At 57.8% G+C, this 398-nt stretch overlaps 1 protein-coding gene across 1 annotated transcript in view; it reads left to right on the forward strand.

Annotated features, from left to right (window-relative positions):
* The window catches only part of SLC25A26 (solute carrier family 25 (S-adenosylmethionine carrier), member 26), a gene marked incomplete at its 5' end in the record, with an annotated part of 86,917 nt that extends 86,527 nt beyond the window's left edge, over positions 1–390 (forward strand). The window contains one exon of the mRNA XM_009329848.1: positions 279–390. Within this exon, the coding sequence (XP_009328123.1) occupies positions 279–375 (97 nt within the window). The remainder of the gene's footprint in view (positions 1–278) is intronic.
* Positions 391–398: the final 8 nt, after the last annotated feature.

Here is a 398-nt window from a genome sequence, read left to right on the forward strand (position 1 = left end):
GGCATGTGTCTGAGCTCCTCTTTCCGCAACGGTGTGGCCCCGTGTGCTCCTGCACCTTTGCTTCTGCGCCTTAGTGTGGAGAGGGGTTAAAAATGACAAGGCTTGGGAGTACTCTGTTAGGGAAGCCCAGACAGGTTCCTTCAGTGAGCAGCGGGGTGGGATTTAAGAAACCAGCAAGAGAGAATTTTTCTTGGCTCTGTTTTCCAAAGCCCCTGCAGCCAGCCGTGCAGCATCCGCTCTCCGCTCATCCTCTGAAATCCCCTTTCCTTCGCCTTCAGCTTGTTCGCAGGTGTTGTCCCACGGATGGCAGCCATCAGCCTGGGAGGCTTCATCTTCCTGGGGACATACGAGAAGACTCGCCAGCTGCTGCTCTGACCCAGCCCGGCCGGCCCTGCCGC

This window comes from Pygoscelis adeliae, unplaced genomic scaffold, assembly GCF_000699105.1.
Source record: "Pygoscelis adeliae isolate BGI_AS28 unplaced genomic scaffold, ASM69910v1 Scaffold67, whole genome shotgun sequence".
In the NCBI taxonomy this organism is placed as follows: Eukaryota; Metazoa; Chordata; class Aves; order Sphenisciformes; family Spheniscidae; genus Pygoscelis; species Pygoscelis adeliae.